The sequence below is a fragment of the Acipenser ruthenus genome, chromosome 11 (genome assembly GCF_902713425.1).
Source record: "Acipenser ruthenus chromosome 11, fAciRut3.2 maternal haplotype, whole genome shotgun sequence".
Classification (NCBI taxonomy): Eukaryota; Metazoa; Chordata; class Actinopteri; order Acipenseriformes; family Acipenseridae; genus Acipenser; species Acipenser ruthenus.
Genome location: NC_081199.1, coordinates 5,743,632 through 5,771,035, shown reverse-complemented (window position 1 = coordinate 5,771,035; position 27,404 = coordinate 5,743,632). Strand labels below are relative to the sequence as shown.

The 27,404-nt window shown below is 38.4% G+C and overlaps 1 protein-coding gene across 3 annotated transcripts; it reads right to left on the bottom strand.

Moving 5' to 3' along the window:
• Positions 1-264: 264 nt before the first annotated feature.
• LOC117426358 (refilin-A-like) lies at positions 265-20,668 on the bottom strand. Of its 3 annotated transcripts, none has more exons than XM_059033089.1 (4): positions 20,266-20,668; positions 19,047-19,397; positions 7,378-7,487; positions 265-5,933 (listed from the first exon to the last, which is right to left on the bottom strand). In XM_059033089.1, the coding sequence occupies exons 2-4, from the start codon at positions 19,263-19,265 to the stop codon at positions 5,600-5,602; spliced, it is 663 nt and encodes a 220-aa protein (XP_058889072.1). In that variant the 5' UTR covers positions 19,266-19,397; positions 20,266-20,668; the 3' UTR covers positions 265-5,599. The 3 variants fall into 3 exon arrangements, with proteins under 3 accessions (XP_058889072.1, XP_058889071.1, XP_058889069.1); XM_059033088.1 differs by lacking the exon at positions 20,266-20,668 and adding an exon at positions 20,074-20,249; XM_059033086.1 differs by lacking the exon at positions 20,266-20,668 and adding an exon at positions 20,108-20,249.
• Positions 20,669-27,404: the final 6,736 nt, after the last annotated feature.

Sequence of the window (27,404 nt, the reverse complement as noted above, 5' to 3'; positions counted from 1 at the left end):
ACATATTTTGGATCAAGGTAATAAAAAACAAAACAAGTAAAACATTCTCAGTAGAATAAAAGGTAATGTAAGTAAAGTTAATATGCAGTATGAAATTTGTTTTCAAGCATCAGTTAGCAGACAGAGACATATTCACTAATGGATGGATGCCAGATTATAGAACACAGTTGTCCTTGAATGATATCTGTGTACACAACGTAATAGTTCAAATTCTGCTGGACAATATGTAAGAGGTTATGAAAATCAACCACAAGACAACAAACATTTTATTAAGATATACATTTGTCTTTTTTTTATTCTTTTCTTATCGATTGTTCAGAAAAGGATAAACGTGGGAATTATACAAAAATATAAAGGAAATTGTGAAGTGCCTTATTGCCACATTTACAACATGAAAGTATTTTACAAGCAGTTGTCAAGAAGTTAGAAAAACCAACAGTTATTACAAAAAAACTTATATTACACATACTCCCTTCGCGTCACCTTTCTCTACTCTGCTCGGACCAGCTACATCTTTCACTGCCATCAAGGACACGTATGCCGTAGGTACTGTGGTAGAGACAAACCACAAACTTTTAAAAATTCCAAAGCACAGTGCTGTATTCTGGAAGGTCACTACTGACTGAGATGAGAAAGCAAATCAGCTGGTATCCATCTTTTTGGAGGCAGGGTTGGGGGGGGGGGGGGGGGGGTTCAAAAATGATTGTACAAAACCTTTGAAGATTTCTCTTGGGTGGCTGCAGCAGCATTTAATAATTGGGGGCTGGAGATAAGGAAGTCTAGCAGGTCTCTGAGACAGGTTTGATGAAGTGCTACTGAAATTGGAACCCAGCTACAGAATGTGATAAACTTGTGTGAAGTAGAGTTTTGTTCAACTTCATGCTTGTTGACTTAAACGAGGTGTAACTTAAGGCAACATTTCAACTTTTTTCAATGTGCTTTACAGAAAGTCACCATTGATCAGTATGAGCCAGGCTTTGAATAATGTCCAAAACTACCGAAGTTCCCTGCCTCCTTTTACAGGCTATAACAATAGGAACAACTTTATTTCTGTAACTACATTTAGAACCTCGGCAACTGATTGGAACTATTGTATAAGGCACCAGTTTTGTTTGTTTTATTTAGTCCACATTGTCTTTCTGCACCTTCACCACAACCATCTTCATTCAACAGTCTGAAACAGCAATTATACAATTCCAGCCCAGCTGCTCTCACTGTTATACACAATCAGTACTGTTAAACATACAGTGTGACCCACACTTGTATAAAATTCATAAAACATACTCCTTTGTCTCATAGTCCTTCTGCGATGTATTTTGAATTTAAAATGCATAAACATACAGGAATATCATTATCTTCAACAGAATACATATTTCTTAAATAATAATAACAAAAACAAAAAACGGCAGCAATTCTGTGATGTAATTATGCAGTGTTGAACAACATAAAGAGAAACTGGCAGACCGTGTGTGAGGAAAAAAAACCGAGGTAAGCAACATTTAAAATAAGACCAGTAATACAAACATTAAAAGGTTAGTACATAACGTACATGTATCAGGATGTATATTTAACAACACTTTAGCTTAAGGATCCATTATGAAGAATTCATTATACATCTAAATGTGTGAAACAGGATGTATTAGGCAGCTATTAACATTACCTAGTAAAAATAATCAGGAATTATAGAAGCATCATAATTACTTTATAATATGACACAAGTATTTCTACTAGCAAGGTGCCCGTAGAATTGCATTGTACTAAACAGTTTTCCTTGTTAATAATTGTCAAAATATTTAAAAACGTAGATGACGGCATTAAAACGTTAAGGTGAGTTTGATTATAAATATTGCAATAAGGTGCAACATCACAGGCACAATTGTTTTCCTGGCAGTGATGAACTGGATAGAAATTAACATCCTGAAATCTACAAAACAACTGACTGGGGAGGGAATTTATAAAGGTTTTTTAATACCTCCTTCAGCATGTCTTATTACAAATCACATATCATTATGTCGATAAAACGCAAACTCTCCAAGCCTTTGGTGAGGATAAGTTTCAGTAGCACATGTGGCAGCATGCAAGGAAGACTGACTCCCTGTATATTAAAAACAGAACCACTAGGATTCAGTGGCTACTAAACCCACCCCTGTGAAAACAAAAGTACTTTCATTCATTAAGTATACAGCGCTTACAATATCTCACAATAGTTGCTGAACCCGAGTCCTGGCACAGCTGCACAAAAGGGAATCTGTACCTTAGATTAGGCAGCCAGGCTTCTGTTTCAATTCACTTAGCACATTTTTTCTAGGTCAGGACTTTTTTTCTGTGTTTCTGGGAGGGCAGAACTCTTAGCTCTAGCATCAATGTTTAAAAGTTTATCATTCTGGGGCTCCCGAGTGGCGCATCCAGTAAAGGCGCTCCACGTGAGTGCAGGATGCGCTCTATAGCCTGCAAGTCGCGAGTTCGAATCCAGGCTATTCCTTTGCCGATCGAGGACGAGAGCTCCCAGGGGGCGGCGCTCAATTGGCCGAGCGTCGCCCAGGGGGAGGGAGGGTTAGGTCAGTCAGGGTGTCCTCGGCTCACTGCGCACTAGCGACCCCTGTAGTCTGGCCGGGTGCCCGAGAGCTGCGTTGTCCTCCGACGCTGTAGCTCTTGGGTGGCTGCATGGTGAGTCTGCAGTGTGAAAAAAAGCGGTCCGCATTGACGGCACACGCTTCGGAGGACAGCGTGTGTTCATCTTCGCCCTCCCGAGTCAGCGCAGGGGTGGTTGAACTGGTCTCAAAAAGCATCCCTTTATTTGTTTCTCCCTCACTTAATCCAATGGAATTTACATTTACAACACTCAACAACTAACATGCAATGTGTTTAAAAACTGACTATTTTGTTTTTGTTTTGTTTATATATATATATTTTGTAAAATCTCTTAATTTTTCTGTCGGGAACAGATTTAAAAAAAAAAAAAAATCCTCAAAAAGATTTGGTCACTTCTTCAAGTACTATTTATATATATATATATATATTTCGTTTTTATAGGATTACATTTTGAGAGTTTGCACGGCAAACAACATGAAAGACAGACAGTAAGTTAGATTTGAAGGGCAGCTAAACTGACTGGAAAAAGCAGTCATGCAGTGCAAGTCTTTTCATTGAAACCATGTTCTGATTTTTATCACCATGTTATTTTTTTTAGCAGTACTCTAATTTTTATGATTGAGGATTTAGGTTATGGGTGGTCATTTGCCTACATAAGAGCTGATCTGTTCCGTAAAGCACTTTTAAATGCTACAGTAGAGTACAAAAAGATGGATAAGGAGTGCATTGCTCTATATTGGAATAAATGGCATGCGGCTGATACTGGTAAGAGTGACCTGGGTAGTATCAGATGCCGCTGATCTTCAGAGTTATCAGGCAGTGCTATGTGCACACGCTGTATTAGCAACACAGCGTTGTGGTGGCAGAGCTTTATAAACGTTTTTTATGTTTCAGCCGTTTTATAAGTGCCTGTGACAAGCTGTAAAAAGCTGATTTATGATTCATTGTGTTTCCTGCTTCATGTCCAGCTTCCCGCACCAGGCCAGGGTACCAGGCTTGTAAATCACAGTGAAACAGAGGCAGACTTGAGGGATTTCCTTCCAGTTACATTTTCTATCCTTGAACGCAATCTGTGGCGGCTGCTGCTCACATCCCATTAACTGTAGCGCAGCTTCAAGAAACACATGCATCTACCTGCAGGGCTAAAATGTTTGAAGCTTGCTAGCACACGCTGTGTATCTCATATGGAATACATTTTGTGTGTGAATTCAAAAGTTTTGTGCTAAGGGCCTAAAATGTCAAAAGTAAGATATAATCCTTGCTATTTAGTAAACCCCATTACCCAACTTCTGAAAATTAGGGCCCAAGATGCACAACTGGAAAGAGGACATGAGACGAATGATATTGCACAGTGATATGAATGTTTACAGCGTCCATGTCTCGGTCATTAAAAAACAACAAGCATATTTATGGTTATTCCCTCGATGAGGTTACAACAACAAACCAGGGCTTCCTAAGCCAGTTATTTGGCATTAGCGGTGCAGTAATGCAATTCAGGTGTGGAGGCTTTTTAAGATATACAGATCTACAGTGGAGGACACAAACATTGCATCACTTTAGATTTTCCCCAGATTTCAACCTTATAAATATATCTTACAGATACTGTAGGTACAGTGTATGGCATAAACCGGGCCTCCAAGCCAAAGCCAGTGCTAGGTAATGACCAAAGCTAAGGGAAGGCCCACAAAGACCTATCGAACGAATCAGACTCCTGTCGACTTTAGAAAAGTCATCTCTTTGGTGTTGTCATTTGAACTTGTTTTTTCTCATTGAAAATGTTTTGTATTTTTTAAGAATGACTGATAAACATAAGTTGAAGCACAATTCTTGTCCGTCTCTGCAGCATCAGTTTTTCCGCTTGAAAATCCTTCTTAGCTGTCCTTCAGAATGTAATGTTACCTTTTTGACTAGATACATTTAGCAAAGAGAAAAGCTGGTTAAAGTACACTGACGCAATAATTTAAAACATTATTATAGAATTACATCTGCCACAAGTAAAACAAGCCTTCCTACTGAAGTAATAAGGCCTTGCATTGCTGATATTTCTTTACATATCAGTGCATCGCAGCTTGACCTGATTCTGTATGAAATATTTGGTCCACAATACAGACAATTTGGGAGTTTTTGTTTTTTTTCATGCTACCACTAAATCATGTGTAAAAAAGAAAACAAAGGCACTTATATTATACACCAGGTGAATGATTTTACTCATGAGCATAGTAATCTGTTTCAGAAACACAACCGAAAATATATTAAAATGAATCTGCATTGCGCATTCAAATGCTTAATATTACATCCAATATTTAAAAGGCACTACCCTGACACTATTGTAGGATATTGTTTTCATATGAAGCTGAGATGTGATTTTGGATAAAATAAACTATACACGAGGGCTCTCTCGCTGACAGTAGCGCGGGCAATTTCAAATGAAAAATGTTTGGTATATTGAGCAAAAGGACCAAGGAGGGTATACCAGAGCAATCAAAGGCACCACACCTGCCTAATCTTATCAGAAACTCTCAATTCTGTTTCCCTCATACACCGCTGCTACATCTGACAGGCAGTCAGGTAAGTAGGCAATAGCCCCCCAATAGTATTATTGTTGGTGATACCCCGCCTCTGGGCTTGAAGCCTTGTGGGAGTAGTGCTTAAGGAATGAAAGAAAAAGTGCTTGTCTCCCAGTCTCACTCCCAACCCAGGAGATATAGTCGTAGTCTTGAGGGGGCACATTCCACCAAATCCCAGAACACAAATAAACCACAAACTAAAACAAAAATAAGAGCGTTACCCTATACCAAGACGACTAAGCAATAACATTAAAAATGTCTGCTTTAGGCAGCAAATGTATATGATGTATATAAATATGTACAGTCATCCAGACAGCACAAGTCCTGCCATTAAAATTTCAAGTACCTTTTCACTGTTAGCAAACAGCCGCTAAGCCCAGCGTGTCAGTCTTTACAGGACTCTCTCTCTCTCTCTCACTAGGGGATGAGCTTTGCACCAGTTAAAGGTCCTCGGTGTAGATTATACAGGGGCTGACGTCCTCGCTCGACTTCAGCTGCACACTGGACACAAACCATCTTTTGGCGCTGGCAGAGTTGTAGTTGAGGGTGGTTCTGTAAATATTCTTGGCGTGCTTGGGGAAGATGATGGTTGTGCTCTGGAACCGCAGTGCTTTCTGCCGGGGCTCGAACTGGAGCTCAGACTTGTAGTTCCGCCACGTGCAGTTAGGGGCCGCGATGAAGGTCTCGCTGTAAGAGGTGACGGTGGGGATCGGGGCGCAGTAGACTTCATTTCTGTAGTGCTTGTCGGAGTCGTACTTCACCTCCGAGTTGCACCTGGAATGAAAAAGAAATGCAATTTCAATTAAAATATGTTGTCAGAGGTAAAAAGAAGAAAAGTTCTTTGATAAATCATTCATTTGGAACTGTCTATGTGTAACAGGGAGAAGGCTGGCCGCGAACTGGGGACCCCACACACCGCAAGCAAGCATCTTAACCACAATGCAAAAGAGCCGGGCTCCTCTGCATTCGTGGTTTTAGAGCTTTTAACCTCATCTCACCAACGGGACGACAGAATCCATCACAACACTGCCCGTTACATATGTTTTTTTCAAGAATGCAAGAACAGGGGGCAAAAGATAGGGAGGTAATTGTAAACACAAAACAACAGTGTCCTTGCTCCATAACGGCAGCTCCAGGAATGACTTTTGACAGCTAAGACTAACTGATTCCACTCTGAGAAGAACAGTTCCAGTTCCAGCAACTAGGTGGCACTGCTATCTAAATATAATCAGTGAGGAGCTAATCCACAGAGCAGGCGAACTAATGCTGGATTTAAGAATTAAATACTGAAGAAAATGTAAACCCCCGACCACTCAGAAACATGTTCTCATTACTGGTCGAACCGTTGCTGGTCAATCACCACTCTTACCCCAAAGAAAAAGTCTGCTCTCAAAAAAACCCAGACAGTATTTGCACCTCAATGGATCCATTATAAAATTCTAATGATCTAAACCTCACAGATCATCTCAGCCAATCACATTTCAAGGTGTATTTAAGCCATAATTAGTTTTTAAGTGTAAAGCACAAGGGGGTTAACATTCCCAATTATAAGAAATGCCTGGCAAGTCGTTTATTTTAGAATTTGGAATGTTTACCTCCACCTTTACTGCACTTAAAAACAAATCAGGCACCATTACTTTATAGAAAAATACCATGAAACATGTTTTTGTTTCCTTTCTTTTGCTTTTATACTGGGATATCTGAATGAATCTAAACAGTCTTCTTTTTTACTTTGCTCTCTTATGCGGTACTTTAGCCAGTTGGAATGTTGTTTTTCTTGTTGAATTTCCTTAACTACAGAAAAAGCTGTAATGTGACATATCCTACAGCGACAGAGCGATCTGATTGGTTGTAAAGGTGGTGATGGTGTAGAAAAGCAGTGGCCAATCCTGCAGGTTTTCTGGGTCTCTTTAAATCATCAATGGCCAAAGACCTAGGAAACATGTTAGTGTTGACCGTTTAAAAAAAACAATTGGCTCAATTGCAAAAATAATTGGTTCAATTAAGTAACGGAGAACTCGGGTGGAACGAAAACCAGAAGACCCTGCGGCTCTCCAGGACCAGGATTGGTCACCCCTGGTGTAGAATATTGCTTAATTAAATAAGCAGCGAAACTGCAAGCCATACAGTTGTGCACACACGATATTCTGCTCAACATGATGTAAACCTCAAGGAGGTGCAGTGAATAGAAAAGCATCACCTGCTTCTTTTAACTGACCTGATTTCTTTAGCTGGTTCTGATTTGACCTCGATGCTTTCTCCGAAGAACACCGGGTACATTCTGGGCTTCATCTCAGTCCCAGGGGAGTTCAGGAGGAGATACGGCAGCTGCACACAACAGGGGAATGAAAGGCTGAGACGCATTCCATTTCAGAATTGGATTTTGTAAAATAAGCACTGATTATAAACGTTACGGAACTCCAAGGGTGAGATAAGAAAAGACACATACTGTTCTGTGCACATGTGCAGAATATATTTTTAAAACTATACTACATTATATACTATGCAAACACATTTCATGTAAGGCTCTTTGCATACTGTCAGTTGACAAACCAGAATAAAACCAATATATAAACCTATATACAAAAAATATATACAAAATCAAAAACAATAAGAACAGATTCAGAACGGCCACGTGAAATAAATAAAGTTTAGAGTCTGCTGGCAAAGCCTGTCATGGTTTGGGGTCTTTATAAGATTATGTACTGATTCCCTGGGATTAGCAGAGGAAACAGATACCAGTATAAGTGTTTTAAAGGTTAGCAAGGGTTGTAACCACCATTCTCTTTAGTTGGCTGTACAGTTTCATCTACTGATTACAGTAGGGGTGTCCAATCCCAGTCCTGGAGGGCCATTCCACTCCACGTTTAACAGGTAAAATGATATAACAAAGTATGTCAGGGTCAATTAAACAATTTAGAACAGGGCTAGAACAAAGACCAGGAATGGAAGGGCCAACTCTGTACACACCTGACCTACAGTACATGGCATGATTGGTCTATGTGTAGTCTCTTATTTGATAGCATTTGCCTGTTCGGCACAGTATGCACAGCCCTTGATGCATAAGGACTGTTTGTTTTTGTGTGGTATGCATGCGTGAAAATAAAACTGCAAGCTGCCAGTTCTTTGGAAATTGCATTAAGTTTGCTTGGGAAATGGAAGCAGAAAAGAATGATAAATGCTCTTGTATTTCATTGTTTGTTGGTTGTTCTTTTGAATGGTAGGGGAGGGTTTTTTTTTTTGTTGTTGTTTTTTGCTGACCTAAGCAGGGACGTGTGAACAATGTTCCTTTTGTACTTCAGCCTGAATGTTTAATTGTGTTTTCAATCCCCCTGTCTACCCCAGTGGCAGAGCTCAAGATTTGCTTGTCAAAGCAAAAATCAAGCCAGGTTTTAAAGTGAAAGCTGTTTACAACTGTATAAGCCTTGGCATTGGTGGCTATGGCTGAATCTGTTCTAAAATACTGGAACAAACTAGACGACAGCTATATTATTTTGGAGTGAGAAAGGCTTTAAGTTAATTAACGTAATGTAAGAAAACTCCTTTGTGTAATATAGTTTTATCACAGTGAATGTGTGCAGCCAAGCAAAGCAAATCACCCTTCAAATGTTTAACTGTTTCTCTCTCCCACTCTCTAGCTGTTATCAGCCTGTAACTCTAGGGCAGATTGTTCACTTTTTTCCAAGTGGTGTTGCTAGGATATTTGGACATGGGGGGGTATCATGCTGCTTAGTGGCATTCAAGCACAGTCAGCAATGTGGATTATCTACAAAATCACCACTTTTTTTTAAACCTTTATTTAAATGTACAGAACCTTAAGATGTCTGCTTTAAAAATCTGTGCTATTTAAATGTTATTATTGTGCTGTTATTATTGTGACTCAGTAGCCAGGTATGGTAAGTGCAGTGCCTAATGCTGCTGGAGGTACCCTGCTGCTTGCTCTTGTCAGCAGCAGGACATGCTTCGGATCCATGTCCCCTTGGCAGTTTAGGATTTACATACACTCCAGACAGGCAGCTAGTTTCTCCAGAACTACGCTGAATCAGCCCCAGCCTCCATCCTGCAGTCCTCAGATTCCAGAGCAGGTTTGTGGTACAAACAGGTTCCCAAAACGCTTTTTAACCCAATGTTGCGTGGCACGAGTGACAACCAGTCAAAAAAAAAGAAAAATCAATGGAAGGACCAGCTGGAGAGTCCAGCAGGCTAGACAAAGTCATGAATTGATACGGCATTGAACTACAGATACAGACTACTACTGATGCTGATGATTATGACGAAAAAAAAATGTATCACCGCACCTCTAGTAATGTAACTTTAATAACTTAATTAAGCGCTGAACGTAATCTTACAGTTAATATTAAATCCCATTGTGAAGGGTAAAGGACAGTGCCTATAGCAGAGTGGTTTGACTGGTCTCCTAACCACTCTTAGACCGCCTGGATGGCTAAATGCTGAACAAACCAACAACAGTGTTTCCATACGGCAGCTTTTGCATCCGAATTTCAATTTACCTAGGGTTGTGCGACTAGTCATTTTCCCTGAACATGTCTTGGCAGGAATGATTTCTCTCTGAAAGGCACCTGCTGGTGTATATCTAATGCAGTTAAAAAAGTTTGCCCTTCCAGTACAGTACAGAACTCATCCACTGGGCATGCAAATGTATTAGTATAGCCACAATACATTGCATATGCTATATTGCATATGCTATATGGTGCAAGTTCTCAACATTTTTATGTAGTAATACTATAAGAAACATATACGTTTTGTTTCTTTAAGTATTACTACATATTCCACCACTGAGTGTTTTATATTTGTGGATAATGCTATTAATTGCATAACCTACAATTAGGTTATGGTTTTGATATTAGTCAGAACTGATGTGTTGAGCTTAATCTAAATACAGACAGATCGACGCAATGCTAATTGGAAAACACCAAGACACCAAAAAATGTATGAAAAAAAACAAATATTTAAACCATGAATCTCCAGAGAAAGATTCCAGATACAGAAGTTTGCACTGCCAGTACTTCAGTGCATTCTCATGCTCTCTAAATTGAATAATCTTGTTTCGTTGGAACACCAAATCCTCGGTTTAGAGAACAAGACTGTTGTTGTTTTACACTACCTGCTGCCAACACTATATTTTGCATGACGTTTCACAAAATATGTACAATTCATCATGGTAGGTGGGCATTGCCATACAGAGCATATGTGCTGTTTGCAGAGGTTTTTGTATGAGTGTCGAATAAGCAACCAGCACCTCAATAGTTTTTCTTACAGTATCAGAAGGTTGACTCGCTGGCCTGTCTGTCTGTATCTGGGCACCACTCTTAGTACACCTGCTCAACCCATCACAAGACATCAATAAATTATTGCAAGTCAGAGCTTGTTCCAGTTGCTAAAGAGACTGTATATTTTGCTAAAACATGTATCTGCTGTTGATACTGTAAATGTATGTATGTCTAGGTATATAGTTTGTGTTTCTTTTTTTTCTTTCAGTTATTGAATGCTCATTCTTTCTGTCATAATCAAAAAGTAATTATTTTAACCATTCTAATGCTGATGCTCAGTGGACCCCAATGCCTGCAAAAAAAATAATAATGTTCTTAATAGTGGGACAATGGGTCGTATTCCCCACTGTGCTGGAATCACTACTTATTTAATTTAGTAAGGTCATATAATAACGCTGTGATCACACCTGTCTCATATATTTCTTTTAGATTACATTTATTTTCATACTGCATGTCCCTTACACTGGGATATTTAACCTAAATGAGGGGGCGTTTTCAACACAATTTAATAAGGGGAAGTGGAAAATCCACCTCTATGACAGGTGCAGTGCAGGGCGGACAACAGATGAGCCGTACAAAAGAACTCGGAACCGTTCCTGCTATTCACTCTCAAGAAGTGCCAATCAGCAAAAACCACACCAATCAGTGTGGAGGGAACAAATCTCTGAGAGGCTACTGCGCCACCTAGCACTTAGCAATTCCTATATCTTTAACCTGGACTCCCTCGAAACGCGATTTTAAACCAGACAGAAGAAAACAAACGAGACCTCCCAAGATGAGTCACTAAGTCAGCAGTTCTCTCAGGGAAGACACAATGTTGCATTAGCACCTGAGATACAGCAGTAGCATTCTTATAATAGTCTCACTGATTGGAATGAGTTGTGTAACAAGTAACACATTATTGCTACTTGAGACACGACTACAAACCAGAATGCCAAACGTTAATATGAAACCTAATTTTTAACTCCAGTATTGAGTGCTGCTTGAATGAAGCTCACTATAAGTATAATGGATTACTGTAGAGTAGTTGTGTCCGAATTGTCTAACACCCAAAAATGCTCCATTGTGTGCAAAACACTGTCCAGTGCTCAAAACAAAAAGTATGCACACAAAACAAGAACGGCATACGCCTGTAATTGAGCAGTGAGACAGTAAATCGCATGGCACCAGCCCATAATGAGGTAACACAGATACATGTATTTTAGCTTACATTTTATGAACTTGCATTTTGATAATTTTTTTTTTTTTATGTCTTCCATAATATTATTTTCATTTTGGTTGCAAGTTAAAATGGCCCATTTATTTTAAGTACAGATGAGGGAATCTCCTTAATATTTTCTTAAGAATGATGTTAAAAGCATGGCAGAAAAGTCAGGCGGATAATAGGAATGATGTTGGAAAAGGTTTATATTTAAAAAAAAATACCACAGATACAAAATGAATGCCAAAAGTTTTCTGATAAACTAATTTGTCTGGAGCTGTGTCTGGGTGTATAGTATTATCAACAGAAAAATGCGTACCTTTAATCGGCATTCATGAAAGTCTTGCAGGCCTTTTCTTCTTTCAGAAAGATCAGTCATCAGCAAATTGTACTGATAACATAGTACTGAACTGCACTCATTTAACAGATAATGTCTAATCCTAGAATGGATTCAATCAAGTTTGAAGAAGCAGATATTAAAATAAAATACAAATAAAAACTGTGTACACCACTTCCTCAAGGTACTTTATTAAAACAAGATGTTTGGCCTGTCATTAAAGTATTAATTCACCTTCACACAATCGATATTGATTCCAGTGCCCTCTGTAAATATATAGTAAGTACTTACAATCATTTAGCCTATTTGACACATTAAATAAAAATACATTCAGCTGCCAAGTAGACAGATTACATGCTTACCAAAAAACAAAGCTAAAAAGTCAAATTTTATACACTTATCAAAAGAAAAAAAATATGTAAGGCTATTTCTGTTTGTTCATTTCAAATGTAGTTTTGTAGGTCTTGAGATAAAGCTACTAGGTTTCATTTTCAAGAGAGTTATTGAGAGCCGGAGAAGGAAATTGAAAACAATACATAGAATAGACCTACAAGCCACTGCACTAGGGAGGAGGTACGGAGTAATTGGTACGGACAAGAGAGTATTAAGTTATTAAGTAAAAAGACTCATATAATGGCAGGACTTATTTAGTTTCCTGTCAGTTCATTAAAATAAAAAAAAAAAATAAAAAAAACATGCAGGTGTTTCAAACCTAGTATTGAACTTTTTATAATGTTATATGTTTCAAGCAAAACGTTTGAATATCTTATAAGTAACATGTTTTGAAATCTATACAAAAGCATTATGCAGTTAAATGAAATGTATTTAACTGTGAGATACCTACTGAAACATACTGTAACATCTCACTGTCAACAGTGTCCTGTCAATTCAAACAGTTACAAATTCAAAACAATACTGAACATTCAATAGTGAAGATCACTGTGTATATATAGTATTCAGTAATAGTTATAATACATCACATAGGCAAAAGCTTACATATTAAAAATACCTTATTATTTTCCCAAGTGTAGCTTCTCAGTAAACCTACTTGTTTCCAAAAAATAAAGCTGAGTTCCTGCAGAATGAATGTTGTCTTTCTTTCTTTCTTTCTTTCTTTCTTTCTTTCTTTTAGATATGCCAGGAATACCACTTAGCTTTTTGTTACCCTTGGAATGGTAGGTGGTCCTCGGATATTACAATATATACAAGTGTAAAGGTTTACATGCACGAGTAATCGATTAATTAGAAAAACATGCTTTTGATGCCCAGTTGACAGCTGTGCAGTATATTACTGTACATGCACGGCAGATTGGAATATAATCTGAGTGAATGTACACATAAAAGTGTTGGGAATACCTATCCCACGCACAGTAAGTGCACGGTAAGGGAATACGCAACCCGTGCACAGCATGTGTCTATTGGAAAGCAGCACCAGCAGAAAATAAACTGATTAGCACAGCCCCAAAGGTTTGTTATCTCAGGTGAAGGCCGGTTTCCTGGTGGAATTTAAAAAATGTCACGTTTTAGGGAAGAAAAAAAAAAGTACTATATTTTTCCAATGGGGTGCATCTATTTAGAGTTTCTCTGGAGCGATTAAAGGGGACACGTGTGAAATTTAACTTTGACAAATGTGCATGTCTATCGGAAATTACCATTAATCACAGCAAAAAAATAAACGCTGAAAAAAGATAACACTTAGTAAGCGTTACGGACTTACTGGTATTTATTTACTTTTTAATTATTATTTTTTTCCTTCCCAGTGTTAGCTGCTGGTTCATGCTCTCATAAATTAACCTTTTGTCTGCTGGATGTCTATCCAGTGTTTGTTTTCCTTTGGAATAGAAGAAAAAAGCCTGTTCTTAGATTTCCAATGTGTTTTAGGAACATTTCACTTGATAGCGTATTAAATGAGCTGGAATGAATGTCTAATCACTGACTAAATAAACTGTAAGTGTAAATGTGTGTGCATTTCGCAGAGTTTTATGGTTTATGTTTCTGCCATTTAAATACATGGTATTTCTATCATTCAATTCTTGTTTATTAATTGTTTAGTGAGTTTGCGAATTTAAAAGGAATATAAAAACTCCACGTCAGCTCCACGTAAACCAGCCAGGTAGAAGTCTATGAACTCTAATAACAGAATTCCCAATCTGAAACGTGAACCCTGCAGAATTGTGCTGTGATGCTGCTGCTGTTAACACAGAGATGAAGGACAACCCTCAAAGCAATGTATCCAGAGAAACCACAGGCCAGAAAAATCAACAGGAAGCCCCACACTAACACATTTACATACACACATAACTAGGTGTAATGGGAAAAAGTCACCATGCAACTCTGATATCTAAGAACATTGAGCTCATATAACCCCTATAATCAAGACCATCAAAAGCCATTCCTCTGCATTAAATAATGAATCCACTGTTCTTTAGTACAGCCAGCATGTGTTTAAACAACAATGCAGAACTTTCAGAAACAGGTTATCTATCAAATTAAAAAACAAAAGCTACAGTGTGACTTACTGTTCTTCCCTATTGTAGTTCCCACGTAAAAAGAGGAAACACAGTACAGTATGGTACTGTTGATTTATGCTATTAAAATAGTAACTTCTAAAGGATTACATCTTACATGGAAACAAGCTGTTTAACAGTGAAGCGCTATGGAGAACCGTCCTTATTTCAGACACTGTGCACCTCATGCAAGTGCTTACTTTATGCACTAATATTGTGAAATATCCCAGAAAGAAAACTGAGAATACTGGCATTTATGGAAAATATTGGGTATGATTGAGAAACGGCATGAATTTAAAAATAAATACATTCATATATTAAAAAATAAAATAATACCTTACTTATCTCCTTATATATAAACAGTGTAGGTAGAAAATATGGCACCTCATGCTGTCTGTACAGATTAATACAGTGTCTGACCATGTATCGTTTGCCACACCTTGATCCTGTCTTGAAGCCCCTATCATTCAGTCTTGGAGACCAGCGCAATGGCTATGTGAAGAGCAATGGCCGCTGGGCTCCTACAGCTGTGTGGCCAAAAAGTTTGCATCCCCCCTATAGAATTAACTCATTGTGCTTCATAAAGTCACATGAAACCTGCTGAATAATGTTAAGTTAACATATTGAATTACATAGTACTTTGTAGTTTTCCATATACTTAATGAAAAACTGCCAAAAATAAAAAAATGTGACATTTTGAAATCTAACATAAAATACTGTACTACTATTATGGTAGACTTTTGCGATATAATTTTGTAGTTTCTATGATTACATGATGTTAAATAAAATATATATATATATATATATATATATATATATATATATATATATATATATATATATATATATATATATATATATATATATATATATATATATATTTGGCCATAGCTGTAGATTGGGACTTCCAAACCTATTTCACTAAAAGCCTAGAGGTGAAAACAAATGAACACAGGCTGTACCTAGCCAGCTCCTGGGTCCTTTTCAAATAGTCAAGTAAATGTCTGTAGCTGCTGGACAGCTGGGGCTGAAGCCAGACGGGGTTACAGAGGAGTTTGCTGCTGTTAGCTCATTCCCGTGGTCTTGGGTTCAGCAGTCCACATTGCTAACCCCTGTCTCACTGCACAGTTCACACCACGGCCAGGCTCACAGGCTGACAGAGCACAGAGGTCGCAGTAGGTTATGGTTCAAGTGCATTAGCAGGAAAGTGTACAGGCAACACTACACCGAGTTAAACATGATCTGTGGATAAATACATCAGTCACTAGTGCTGTCAATTCACCACCTATTGGGAAGCTGCTAATACAGAACAGTACAGAGTTGAGCATCCGGAAGTCTATTAACCAGAATGTCAATTAACCAGTCATTTTCCTTTATATTTTCATATGCATATAAGCACTACTGGGAAACAGAGAAGATGATTACAGATAATTGCCCTATTATTTACTCTGTAATTCATATGAACTATTATGTGGTTAATATAATAGATACAATTATATTTATGCAAATAGGTACTGACACCAATTTTTTTTTTTTATATATTATTGTTTTATTTTCTCTGACACCAATTCTGATGCCAAATGGTAGCACAAAACTGAACAAGTATGCTGCTGCAGTATGGACTTCAAGACTGGTTTGCAAACACACAATTCTGCAGAAGTATTATTGCAGTATTGTACTTGGTGAAGAATCTAGCATACCGAGTTTTGAATTCTGCTTCCTTACAAGCACTTTTATTCCACAGAAGATGACCCGCCCCCTCCTTCCCCCACAAGGACAAGGGTACCCTGCGTCCCCAGTAAAATGTAGCTCTGTGAGGACAGGCTGGACAGCAGAGACGCTCGGTTCCTGACAGACAGCCTGTCTCAGCTTACATGCAAGGCTGCAATTCCAGAAATCCAGTCATGTGACAGGCAGGACCAAAGTAATAATCAACACATTCCTAAACTAACAGCAACAGGGAACTGGCACACATTGCCCCCCAAAAAAATGAATTTGTGTAACCTGCAGTCAAGAACTCCTGATAAGTGGCGTGTATGGAACCTGACGGTCTTGGAAACTATTTTTAAAGCATGCTGGTTAAAGGACAACACAGATCCATAGAATGTTTAACCTCATGGAACCTTCATTCAGAACATGTCAGGTTTCTAAAGGTGGGTAGTAGGTAGTTGGAAGATTTTAACATTTGATGGACAGTATGTTTTCTGATTTCTGTTTCAGGCTGACGTATTATTATTATTATTTATTTCTTAGCAGACGCCCTTATCCAGGGCGACTTACAATGGTTACAAGATATCACATTATTTTTACATACAATTACCCATTTATACAGTTGGGTTTTTACTGGAGCAATCTAGGTAAAGTACCTTGCTCAAGGGTACAGCAGCAGTGTCCCCTACCAGGGATTGAACCCACGACCCTCCGGTTAAGAGTCCAGAGCCCTAACCACTACTCCACACTGCTGCCCTATTGAATATCGAAAGTTGGAATGTGTGCACTTGTGACGGATAGAGCTGCAATTCTATATTCAAATGACAGCAGGGCATTAGATGCAAACAGTTCCAAACACGGCATTGCGTGGCTGCATTGAGAAAGCAAAGGGCTGGTTATTTAACTAGATTTGCATGGTAATTTGCTCTGCGTGCAGTGCTGTACAGAACAATGTACTTTTCTGAGGGAATGTAAATCCTTCAAAAGACATACAGCTTAGAAAACAATGTCTACAGAATAAAGTACATTGTCATGAAATAGCTTTTGCAGATGAAACTCATATATATTTCAGTAACATAACAACAGGCCGCCCTTGGGCCATTGGAAGAAGGCATCAGGCACTGTCTGGGGTATAGCTAGAATCCTAACAATCTTTCAGATAACTTTTTACTCTGCTTAACAACCCAATAAATGTCATGTTATTTCTTGCCAGTCTGCGTAGTTAGCTGTTGCTCCTATTCTACTTAGTGTGCAGCCAATGTTAAACCCTGAAGTGAGTCTTTCATCTTCAATTTGAACGGTATTTGAAAGATCGACAATGAAAGGGAAACATGTGCTGTGTATTTGTAAATATGTAGAGGTCTTTAATTAAATTGAAATGTGTGGATTGATTGTTCAATGAATGGAGTGCCTTTTTTTTGTTAACTAATTGTTTTACTTTAAATGTGCCACATTTACTGTAATATCTGCCGTACTATTGTGGTGCTAATTTTTAAATATAAATTAATAAAATGTAATTCATTTTGCACAGGTTTGAAAACCACCCTTGTTGTAACAGTAACTAACGAAAGACCATAGATATGAAGAACATAATTTTACATTTTTCTTATATGCAGATATTAATTTACTATGACATCTGGTGCAAATCTCAAGTATTTTACATTGTATTTTCATTACGTTGCCTTTTGACTTGGTCGCTGTCTTTAAGAATTGCACATGAGCCTTAATGAGTAAAATACACAAAACAACATTGCAGCTTACAAACAATGATTTTCTTAAAATCCTAACAGGCATCCAAGCCTAATGCTGAGCACTACGTAATCATATGAAATGAATAAGCAGTCTGGAAGGTCAATATACCAACAATAGTGTTCTTATTTGATGGCAGAACATTTGCTTTGTTTCAGCTAATGTTAGGTATAGACCTGCTTATAGTAGCCAGTGAGAGGTCCCATTGTACCCCTGCCCTGGTCATTTACTTTAGACAGGTACTGCAACATTAAACCCAGAATACTTTTAGAATAATGACGTTTCCTATCTCAATCCTATCTGGAGAACTTTATTTTGTAACATACTGAAGTTCCACCCTACCGTCCACTGTGCCTCTGAACACACCAGTTGTCCACAGTTAACACCACACACTCCAATAATTGGTCAAAAACAGGTTGCTATTGTTTACTGCAGTCTGCATTGTTGGGTATGCAGATATTCAGGTTTCCACTCTACCAGAAATTCCAGCAACCGCGGTTTCGCTAAAGACCAGCAATAGTTCAGAACAATAACACACAGCTACTCGCTTATAAGCTAGGGGTAAAGTACATCACCTTTATTATAACACAAGAACAGTTCTGTGCGCTGGAATTTCTCATAAGGCAGATGACCCTCATTGATGGGTAATGATTTACATTACCGGTCTACTATATTCCCTGGCCAAGGCTATTTGTTATTTAGTCACATATTAACTGGAGGCTAGCATTTAATGTGTATCATCAATAGTAGACTAGCTGTTGGAAGGCTTTATTTTACTGCATGTAGACTATTATCATCATGTAATTGTGTGATTTCAGACTGGGCATGTACTGTAAATAAAATCCAATTACAGTACAGTCCTTTTAATTGCAATTACATCTCCTTAAATAAGTGTGTATGTTATTAGTATCACATGCTAAACAGTATTTCATTTTTTATAACAAATAAATAGGCAACTAACTAACTAACTAACTAACTAAATAAATAAATAAATAAATAAATAAATAAATAAACAAACAAACAAACAAACAAACAAACAAACAAATAAATAAATAAATAAACAAATAAATAAATAAATACTTGGTTTCTTACCAGTTTGCCTTCCTTGCTCTCCTTTCTGTAATTGTATCCATGCTGTTCAATGGGTGTGCTGCTTCCCCCGGCTCGGCTCTCCAGTATACCCGGGGAGATGGAATAGAAAGGCGGGCTGGGGCTCGGAGGCAGCCCTGAATCCGGACTGTCAAGCAACCCTTCCCGGTTCTTCCCTTTCAAGCTGTCATCCATCGCTTGCAAGTGTAGATGGCCCACCATTTCTGGGGCAACTGAATTCAAACTTGGGAAAACTCGCTCGTAAATGTTAATCTCGATTACGAATTGGGTTAATGTTTAACAAATCCAGGATGATAAAATAGCTAAACCACGAAGCTCCTACGTGTGAGATATCTGCAAAAAAGAAAGAAAAAAACCGGAAAAACAATTAGTTGTTTTGTTGCAATTATTTTAACCTATGTCGTATCGAAAGCTCTGTGTGTGTGTTTACAAAACACTTTTATTTACAATAAGCAACACAATAATAATTTAAATTAAATAAATCCTAGATCTAGCTAATACTTATGTCATTATCTGAATCAAACTAAATGTCAACTGTATTTTTTAAGCTAACACTTGCTCGGCTAATCTTATACCATTGCGGTGAACATTACTGAACAGAATTACTGCTTGACTCGAACCTTCTTTTGACAGCTATAGATTTGACTGACAGCAAATATGTAACTAGTGTAAAGCGCATTTAAAACGCGAAGGAATAATCTACCAAAGCGTAAACAAAGCACAGGACCACAAATAGTACCGTACTTTAATTCACTTTTTCTTAAACGCTAAACTGTAAAGTATATAAATTATTAATAAAATTGACATTTTCAATACACTACACAAAAAAAAAATATATTATTGCACAGGAACGGCAAAATAAATCTCGAATAAACAATAATACAATCCTGTTTAGAGGTAAACTGTACAATATTTAAAGAAACCCGCTTAGTATTGAAATTATGCAGGTAATTATAATTTGTAAATAGAAAACAATAAAGTAGAAGAAAAAACAGACACACCGACGTACATTATGCACACAAATAATAATTTTAAAAAAGTACCCGAGCTCTGTGAAGAATACAGCTCTCGTCAGTACAGTAGTCGGGTTCTTTTTATAAATCCGTAGTCTCTTTGCACCGAGTGTCTCCCGTCGCACTAAACTGAGCAGCCCTGCTTTGAGAGACTGCTCTTAATTCTGAGTGCCAGCTACTTTTCCTACCTGGAGAGATTCCAGCCCAATGATTATCTGGAACGATTCCAGATCCGGCCAGTAGGGAGAGCTCTCATATACTGTACATCCATCCTTATGTGGAGAGAGCGAGGAAAGGACTCCACAGCCTGGACTTGGGCTGATCAGCTGTGAATATCAAACACGTTGCAAATGGAAACAGCAACAACTGAGGCCTTTGAGAATCCGGATAAATGATGGGATTACAATCTTGATGGTATAGGTTTTCAACCTACTATAATACTACAATGCTACATAGTACACAAACACATTACTGTTTTCACAGTACTCTAAACGCACCTACTGGACAGTCTTCGCATTACACTCAAATTAAAATGTTGCTGTCCTCCCCGAACAGAAAACACTGCCAGCTTTGATTTTAAAGCATTGGTTTGCTCTCCTTAAAAAGAGCACTCGTGTACCAGTACACTTCAGCAGATCCACAGCAGCTGCACTATTACGTTTTAAATAAGCTGTAGTTATTGGGGTTGTGCTTTCAGTGCGTCAATTCCAGTCCAGGGAGGCCCAGCTCTCCCCACAATCAGTGGAGTATTCAGCACTTGTGATTGGTAAACGGTTTACACTAACCTCTGCAGAACACACTACTGCCTTGGCACAGCTCAGAGGCAGCAGCCCACACAATAGCCCTAATATGCTGCCGTCTGGAATACGAAACTGCACACCACAGTTCAGTCAAGGACTACAATGTTAATACTGTGTTGTCAAGGACTACAATGTTAATACTGTATTGTCTTCTTTTTTTAAAGGATACTGTAAATATACTAACAGTACTGGCATGTTTAAGGTCACTTTGAAATGCTACAATTTAGTAAGTGATTTTAATGGAATTGTTTTAGACAGACTTTTTAACATGATGCAGGCATACACTATATACATAAACACACAAGCACGCACACACACACACACGCACGCATGCACACACACACCACAACTTCTTAACAAAAAAAATAGGACTTGAAGCCATTCAGTGAAATATTACATTTCAGTATTGACACTATATGCTGGTATTTATACAATCATCCATGCTAATGGACTTTTTTCTCTTTTTTTTGTTACTTTGTGATAAACAAATGGGGAAACACATGCACTTCCTCTATGATAAAGGCAAAAGCAAAGAGCTTTTTCATCACAGGTTTAATAGACTCTACACAGATATAATGGTATATATTGTCTGCACTACAGTCCTCCCAATATTATTATTAAAACAGGTTGATTGTATAAAATAAAAGATGAACAGCTTCCATTTCAGAGGGTCGATGCGTTTCTTCTCCCACTCAAGGAAAAAAGGTTGAAAGTCTCCTAAGGGCTACAAAACACAACCTGTGCATGTGAGCAGCTGTCTAACATTCCCGATACAGAGTATTTCTATTTTTTTAAATCTTGTCTGTTCTGAGAAGCTAAGCAGAGTTCAGCCTGTTTAGTGCTTAGATACAAGGCCTTCATATCAGGTCCTCCCAGATGTTGATGGTAACTCAATATCATCTTCAGTTGCACACCGTTCTTGATGTTGTCAGATGTTGATCCTGAAGGTTAAGTACAACCTTCAGGACACATTCAGCCCTTATATTGGCCTTTGGGTATTCAAGAGTCTCAAGTTTCCCCAGAGAAAGTCATCTAAACACGTGCAAGATACTGTACGTGACCTTTGTGAATCTTCTATTGGTCCTTTGCAACCTGTTCAGCCTAAACCTATTCAATCTGCAAGGGATCCTGGGCTAACACAAGCATGTTCAATCTCCTGCTTGACTACAATATAATATGTTTACTTTCCTGTTCAATTTCATCCTTGCATGAAATCACCAGGCAATGGGAATTTAGTTATGTCATGTTGTGCAATTAGGCTCATTAATAGGTAGTGTCATCCACATTTATTCCAATAAATCCTATTTTTTTATACATGATTTAAAAAAAAAAAAAAGTCACGGATGATGAATGCCAACTAAGTGTTACAAGTTACAGTTGCGTCCTGTGGTCTGGACTAAGCACTGTGTTTGGACAGAGATTGAAACTGGACAAATAACAGTGCCATTTCTGACAAGCACCAGCACCCAAATGTATATTCAGAACCAAAGTGACACTTTTCCATCCTTTTCTGCATCTTATCAGACTTGTCTTTCCGTTCCGCACCTTGAACATTCCCACAATCTCACACCTGTGTTGACAGAGAACACCATAGACTGGGTATTTTGAGAGACTGGTTTTGTAATAACTGTATTAGTCACTGTATGGTAAAACATGGAGAAGTGTGTCTGTCATAGCCAATCTCTATAACTCAATTGAATAAAGTGGCTTAACCTGGGATTAAAATGAAGGTGTAGGAAAGCGATAGACGAAGCAGGTGAAAGTCTTGTACTGTAGCACAGGAGGTTAGTAGGATGAATTTGACAGAGGTTGAAACTATAATGCTTTATTTTGGTGAAGGTAGGGTATTTTGATAGGTAAGCTAAAATGATAATTGATTCACAATGGTAATAAATCTTGCTCTCCCATTGGCTGGGAGGGTATACATAAATGGAGAAGTGCTGTATGTACAGCAAATTGACATACCAAATGTTGCGACTGGTCGCAAAAAGTGAGAGGGAAGCGGTGCATACTGCTGGCCCCAAGAGCTGATCCTGACCAATCACTGTACTGTACTTGTGTCCGTAACAGTTTTAATGATTTCACTAAGGTGTAAAATAACTCCAGAACAATGCTCTGTATTGCCGGGTTTAAGTGTCTCTTATCTGTAGCTTTAAAGTGCAGAGATAATATAATCCACAAGCACCCACTATAGCAATCCCAAACCTTATGAAGTCATTGAGAACATGTCAGTTAAAGATATGCGCTCTGCAACAATAATATTTATTATCCAATTAAATGTAATTCAGTCTTCATGGTGGCTGTAGTGGAAACAAAGTAAATAAACCATTTTATAATAATGGAAACAATGAAACCATATACGATGGAAATGTTGGCTTAGTGGCTCTGTGAAAAGAAAAAGAAAGACAGAAAGTGTGAGTTTTGCTGGGGCTGATGAATTCAGCATGATTCTTGTGAAACGCGAGGCTGTTTTAGTTTGTTGTAAGAACATGTTTTTTGGTGCGTTTGGAGAGGAGCAAGTTAATTATAACATTTAACCACGAGCATAGATCCCAGTTCCGGCTCAAATATTTATTTTTGAATAATTTTATTTATTTTTTGGCTAAAACAGGAGAATTATGATACTGAATATGTACCGCACAGAAGATGGTGCGCAAGATGAAAGACTTTAGATAATTACACATGGATTTGATATTTCTCAATTACCATATTACCTGTATTATAAATATTAGAGCCTGCCATGGGTATACTTCATATTGCACTCAAAAGCTAGTCTGCCACATGTTATGTACTGTATGCGTGCTTGTGTGGGGTGGCGTGAAGGCCTGGCTGAATTCAGTAGGAAAGCTTGTGTCCACGCTTAGAGTATTTCATTTTACTGATACTGACACTTCTTTTATGTATTTTGAATTGCCAAATTAATAATAGGCTTTTACATAAAAATTGGTGTTTTTATTGACGCTGTTCGAAACATGGCAACCAGCGTGACAATTAGAATTGTTATGAGCTCGTCGGGCTTTAACAAGAGTAATTGTTGTGCAGACATTGGAGTGTCAAGTTCCACGCCTAAAAGTACGAAAATAAGGGCCGTTTAGAAACACTGTTCCAATCTGAAGGTGTCAGGATGTGACCCACCCTGTCAGGAAAGAAGATTAAACCAAGATTGAAACTGAATCTGGTCTGAAGTTTAATTGGTCTGTCTAGGCCTGGTATACAGGACCAACCAGAGCAAGCCCTCTTGGACTGTATTTTAGACTAACTATTTATAATCCAAACTAAAATACAAACCACAAACAAAGGACTGCAATGTGGTGTTTTGTCTGGTTCCCTGCCATATCATATCATATATTAACTTTTCCCCTTGTGTTGTTCTAACCTACTTTTTTCGTTTCTCTAGACCGATTAGCAGTAATCCTCAGGCATGTTAAGTGAAGTCTGGCTGTTGGACAGCAATCTGTCAGTGGCTGAGTGACTGATGAAAGGTAAACACAGGTAAACACAGGACGCAGTGGTGTATTATTTCTGTGATTCCACTGGTGAGGCCAGTTTGCAACTGGACAGTCATATTTACAAAGGAGTAACTCCTAGCACCATGCTGAGGCACAGGCTCTCGCACTGAAGGAATAGCGCCTCCTACTGAGCCAACACAAACATGGCCCACAGCAACGCCTGTCCCTCGAGGCCCAAGTATTGACAAGGCCCAAACTTTGAGACACTAAGAGCAGACAAGATCACACTCCAAAGCAGTACATCCTGGAGACTAGGGATAACAGTGTTGATATCCCAAATAAATAAATCATCTCAAGATTTAATTCATTTGAACTCATGGATAATGTGCTCTTTTATATATTATTTATTAGTAGTAGTAGTAGTATAAGTTACCATTATAATTTATTTTGAAGCCTTTCATAAACTACATATGATATTAATTGGAAGCACATTGTATACAGTAGCTTAGCTTTATTTTTGATTAATGATAAGTTTAAGAAAACTTGCAGGAACATGCATCTGTTGTCGCCTGGAGTTTAAACAATATAACCCCTCAGAGAAGAGTTCAGCCATGTTTGCAGAAACACTAACTCAGGAGCTCAGTTAAGTTTCTGGCAGTCCACAGGTGCTAACAGGGAGTCCTTTGGAAATGAAGCACGATATAATACATAGCAGAAAGCAAATGTAAAATAGTTTCAACGCTGTCTTGGTATTTCACCATTTTGGAGGGGGGTAAAATTGAAGAACAAATATCCCACGCAGTTAGTCTGTTTTATAGTTAGTGAAAAACAAATGGACAAATATATTCAGTGATTTAGTAGGCACGCTGTCTGAGTGGGGTAAGGCAGGTAACAAATATTGCAGATCTCATTTATCTTATGGGTCAATCCATCACCCATGGGGGGATTAATATAGCGTTAAAGAGCAACAGCATGAAGTTTGTTTGGGGATAAGAGAGCATTGTATTCTCCATGCCCAACCTTTGTTGAATGGTGCAATAGTTGTGTTATGTGGATTACACTACCATCCACTGAGACCACCAGTCTAGCTTTGAATCAATCGCAAAGTTTGTTGTTTTTTTTTTAGTAGGCAAGCTAATTGTAATTACTTTTCTGTTAAGTCACAGAATTGGTGTTCAGACATTGTTATTCGTTTACTGATTGTAATTTTTCTTCAGTACTACTATATCGTTAATATATTAAGAATACTTAATATATATTATTATTTTATTATTATTATTTATTTCTTAGCAGACGCCCTTATCCAGGGTGACTTACAATCGTAAGCAAAAACATTTCAAGCGTTACAATACAAGTAATACAATAAGAGCAAGAAATACAATAACTTTTGTTCAAGCAAAGTACAAGTTTGACAAACCACAATTCAATAATACAGCAGGTAATAGTGATAGTTACATCAGGATATGATTAAATAGTGATAGTTACATCAGGATATGATTAAGTACAAAATACTACAGATTAAACACTTGGCAGATTACAATATTCTGAGGTACAGGATTAAATGCAGTAAAATAGGGGGCAGATAAGAGCAAAATAAAGCATATTTAAATGAAGGGTGATAGTGTCCCAGGATACAACAGAGGAGTTCTACCGGTGCTGTTTGAAGAGGTGAGTCTTAAGGAGGCGCCGGAATGTGGTCAGGGACTGGGCAGTCCTGACATCTGTAGGAAGGTCATTCCACCACTGTGGAGCAAGGGTGGAGAAGGAGCGGGCTTTGGAGGCAGGGGAGCGTAGCGGTGGTAGAGCTAGTCTTCTAGTGCAGGCGGAGCGGAGAGGTCGAGTGGGGGTGTAGGGAGAGATGAGGGTCTGGAGGTAGCTGGGTGCAGTCTGGTCAAGGCATCTGTAGGCTAGTACAAGAGTCTTGAACTGGATGCGAGCGGTGATCGGGAGCCAGTGGAGCGAGCGGAGTAGTGGAGTAGCGTGGGCGAAGCGAGGCAGAGAGAACACTAGGCGGGCAGCAGAGTTCTGGATGAGCTGGAGCGGACGGGTGGCGGACGCAGGGAGGCCAGCCAGGAGGGAGTTGCAGTAGTCTAGGCGGGAGAGTACCAGGGCCTGGACCAGGAGCTGGGTAGCATAGTTGGTGAGGAAGGGTCGGATTCTTCGGATGTTGCTCAGGAAGAATCGGCAAGTGCGTGCCAGAGTGGAGATGTGCTGGGAATAAGAGAGGCAGGGGTCCAGGGTGACTCCAAGGTTCTTAGCTATCTTGCCTCAGATATATGCTTAATATATTATATGCTTAATAGACTTGACTTAGAAACTGTAGTAACAGCATTACTAAAGGCTAATTAAAATAAGATCTTTTTGTGTATGTATCTTGCATGTTCCCTAATGAGCAGCACAATGTGTTTATTTTCTTTTCGATACTTAATCTGTAATCTTTAAACCTTTTGAATAAAATTGCCTAATCGAAGTGTTGACACAAAACAGTACATCCAGTCCAAAAATTGATTTCGCAAGTTGTTGAAGTGGGCAATAAAAATGCACCAAAAATCAATAGAAAATGTTAATGTTCCTGAAGCAGAAGCAGGCTCTGAACCCTGGGATTCACTGACATGCAGAAGCTGTTTTTTCTGTTGCTTCTGCTGCCGGGCTGCTCTGGAGCTTCACAAGATGAGAACCAGATACCAGCTGTGCTACTAAACTACCTAATAAAACTAAAGCATGGCAGCAAGACAGACCTCAGAACAGGGTGTATCATTGCGAAGACCAGTTTATCAATGAGACCAATCAGTCAGTGCCTTTGAGTCTGGAGATAATCAGCAAGTATCCCTCTGCTTTATATTAGGACCAGTTCACTCAGTTTCTTTGGTCAAAATATGGATTGCACTGTATATACATAGATAGTTTGATAGATTTCCTTGAAAGAGATGGATGTTTTTGCTGTGTTAATTGAGGTAATAGTGATAACAGATTGAGGTTATTTTGTGCCACTGCTTCTGCAATTACATCACTTTTTAGGTTCCAATTCAGTTACCAGTTTTGCGGTCTTGAAACTAGTGTTTGCATATAATAGTTGAT

What these genes read in the sequence shown, in the direction of transcription:
- LOC117426358 (XM_059033089.1), bottom strand. Translation starts at nt 19,265, where the DNA reads ATGGTGGGCCATCTACACTTGCAAGCGATGGATGACAGCTTGAAAGGG. An exon ending in AGAGCAAGGAAGGCAAACTG is followed by an intron (nt 7,488 to 19,046) that starts GTAAGAAACCAA and finishes TGTTGTGTGCAG; the next exon opens with CTGCCGTATCTCCTCCTGAA. An exon ending in GAACCAGCTAAAGAAATCAG is followed by an intron (nt 5,934 to 7,377) that starts GTCAGTTAAAAG and finishes TTTTCATTCCAG; the next exon opens with GTGCAACTCGGAGGTGAAGT.